At 30.4% G+C, this 2,294-nt stretch overlaps 1 protein-coding gene across 1 annotated transcript; it reads right to left on the bottom strand.

Annotated features, from left to right (window-relative positions):
- Positions 1-654: 654 nt before the first annotated feature.
- LOC149375520 (uncharacterized) lies at positions 655-1,653 on the bottom strand. Its single transcript, XM_089598709.1, has one exon. The coding sequence runs from the start codon at positions 1,651-1,653 to the stop codon at positions 655-657; it is 999 nt and encodes a 332-aa protein (XP_089454835.1).
- Positions 1,654-2,294: the final 641 nt, after the last annotated feature.

Genomic DNA, 2,294 nt, shown 5'->3' with positions numbered 1-2,294 from the left:
AACCCTACGATATCTTGCAAATCTTTTTAGCAGACTTGCAACAATTTTTTCAGTCAAGTTCAAAATTTTGATACTCCTCAAAAAATTTGTTATAATTATTTATAATATGCATAAAACATTAAAAAAAATTTTTTTTCATGCACAAATAATTTTTCTTATTAAAAATATCATGTAAACTTTTAATATTATACAGGAATTCTAAAAGTATTTTTTAAATTACAAGCTTGCAATTACTTTAAGATTACAGTATTGCAACAAATTACTTGAAGTATGCTAAAATAATACTTCAAATAATGCTTTTTAGAATTCTTTTCAATTTCTTTTAGAGCAGTAGAAGCATCTTGTAAGAATTATTTTGAAGTGGACATTCAAGTGTTAAATAAGAATACTTTCTTTCAAAAAATTTGCTCCTTGGGTTGGCATCCGTTCTCAGCAATTCCTATCACTTGTGCGAGTCCATAACGAATATTATCCAAGAATTTAATGTTTCTGATCAATAAACTGTGAAGAGCTGTTTATATCTGTACTTCATTAATTTATTTGTTAAAAGGTGAGATACCCGATGCAGCAAAATCGTCTGACACCGGAAAAAAGACTCGGAACGCAGGAGCGACTGCGCAAGTGGCTAAGAAAACTGGTAAGTTCTTCTTCAACTTATACTTCTCTTATCTGTTTATATATGTCAGAATTTACTTCTAAAATTAAACTAATGGTATTTTTATCTTTGTTTTTGTACATGTGTAGAACTTTACCTTTAGTTTCATGCTGACTGAAATTTCTTGTGTTAATGTCCTCTTCAAAACAATCTTTATCCATGTTTGTCGAATTATCTATACCTGTTAGTTTTACTTTAGGATTATTTAATTGTTCTGTTGTAACCTCGTTGTCTTTTAGTTCATGTTTTAAGAGTTTTTCTACTTCTTGTGCACTATCACAATTCAAACAATCGATAATCATTTTTTTATTTTTTATATAAACAGATTTTGTTTGTATGGCTTTTGCTTTCGTTAGTAATTGCTTAACATTATTTTTTATGTTAGAGTTTTGAACATCTTCATTATTGGTAGTTTTCACTATTATTTTAGGAACTCGTTTTTGTTGTGTTATTGTTTTATTTATGGCCTCAGAGTACAACTTTTTGCCAAAATTATTTTCACTTTGATTGTGTTTATCTTTCAATCGTACTTCGTTGTTTTTAAATTTTTCTAACAGTTCTTTTAGAATTTCGTTTTTTTCTGTCATCTCTTTATTAAGTTGCTTAAGTAATTGATTCTCTGTTTTTATTATTTCAAACTCAGCATCTACATCTATTATTGTAGTATTATGCAATTCTTGTGATTTGTTGGCTAGTTCAGTTAGAATTTCTTCTCTCACTTCGTTAGTTTGTTTTGATTTCATCTGAGCAATGATCATTCTTGAAGTTATATTAAGTTCGTGGTCAGAAGTGATTGAGGTTAAGTTGAGATCATCGTGCTCTGGGCAAATAACAAGAACTTCACCCAAATATATTCCACTATTATATTTGTTAAAGTCACTTTGGTGGTAGACATTTTCACAAATCACACACGTTACAGTTGCACATTTAGTTTTAGGGTGACAGGTATAAAACTTTTCTTTGCTCTTATCAGGAGGCTTATTTACTTCCGGCGCCATGTTGCGTAGTTACAAATAAACAATAATTTGTTAACTCAAACTACATCTTCGTGTAATTAAATATTTTCCAATTGAAAATGCGTGCTGGTGCACTCAGAACTTACAAGATGTTTCATGTTATATCCAAAAATACACGGCTTACTCTTCAAATTCTTTATCAATTATTAATACAATTTAATCAACGTGCATGATGCTTAAAAAAACCTGTACAACCTGTTTTAATTTACTATATTTAGTATACTATATGATATAAATGCAAATCGTATACCTGCTAAGCAACCCGCTTTGTCCGAGCACACGTTTTTTATTGGAGTAATGATGACCTCACGAAGTTTCAAAAAAAGGCCAACATTTTTGGCTTAATTTAAACTTTAATGGGCTCAAATTGATCGAAAACAACAACAATACTATAAGTGTATTTGTTTTTTTACTGATCACAAACTACATACCTCTAATAATTTATCAAATAATTGATTTTTAAAAAATGCATGTAATTATTACACTATACCACGGTCTTAGGGCTCGTTTGGAACTGAGCGAAAGTCGGAGATACTCGGGTATAACCTCGACATATTAACACTTAGCCCTTTGCGTTTCGTGCGCCAGCACACAAGCGCCTATCCGCTTTAGGCCACCTATAG

The sequence above is a fragment of the Copidosoma floridanum genome, unplaced genomic scaffold, assembly GCF_036245765.1.
Source record: "Copidosoma floridanum isolate Cflo_tuat_1 unplaced genomic scaffold, Cflo_Japanese_pri ptg000006l, whole genome shotgun sequence".
NCBI classification, from domain to species: Eukaryota; Metazoa; Arthropoda; class Insecta; order Hymenoptera; family Encyrtidae; genus Copidosoma; species Copidosoma floridanum.
The sequence above is the reverse complement of the archived record's forward strand: the minus strand, read 5'-3'. Positions and strand labels throughout refer to the sequence as shown.

Coding starts and splice junctions, on each gene's coding strand:
- LOC149375520 (XM_089598709.1), bottom strand. CDS start 1,653: ATGGCGCCGGAAGTAAATAAGCCTCCTGATAAGAGCAAAGAAAAGTTT.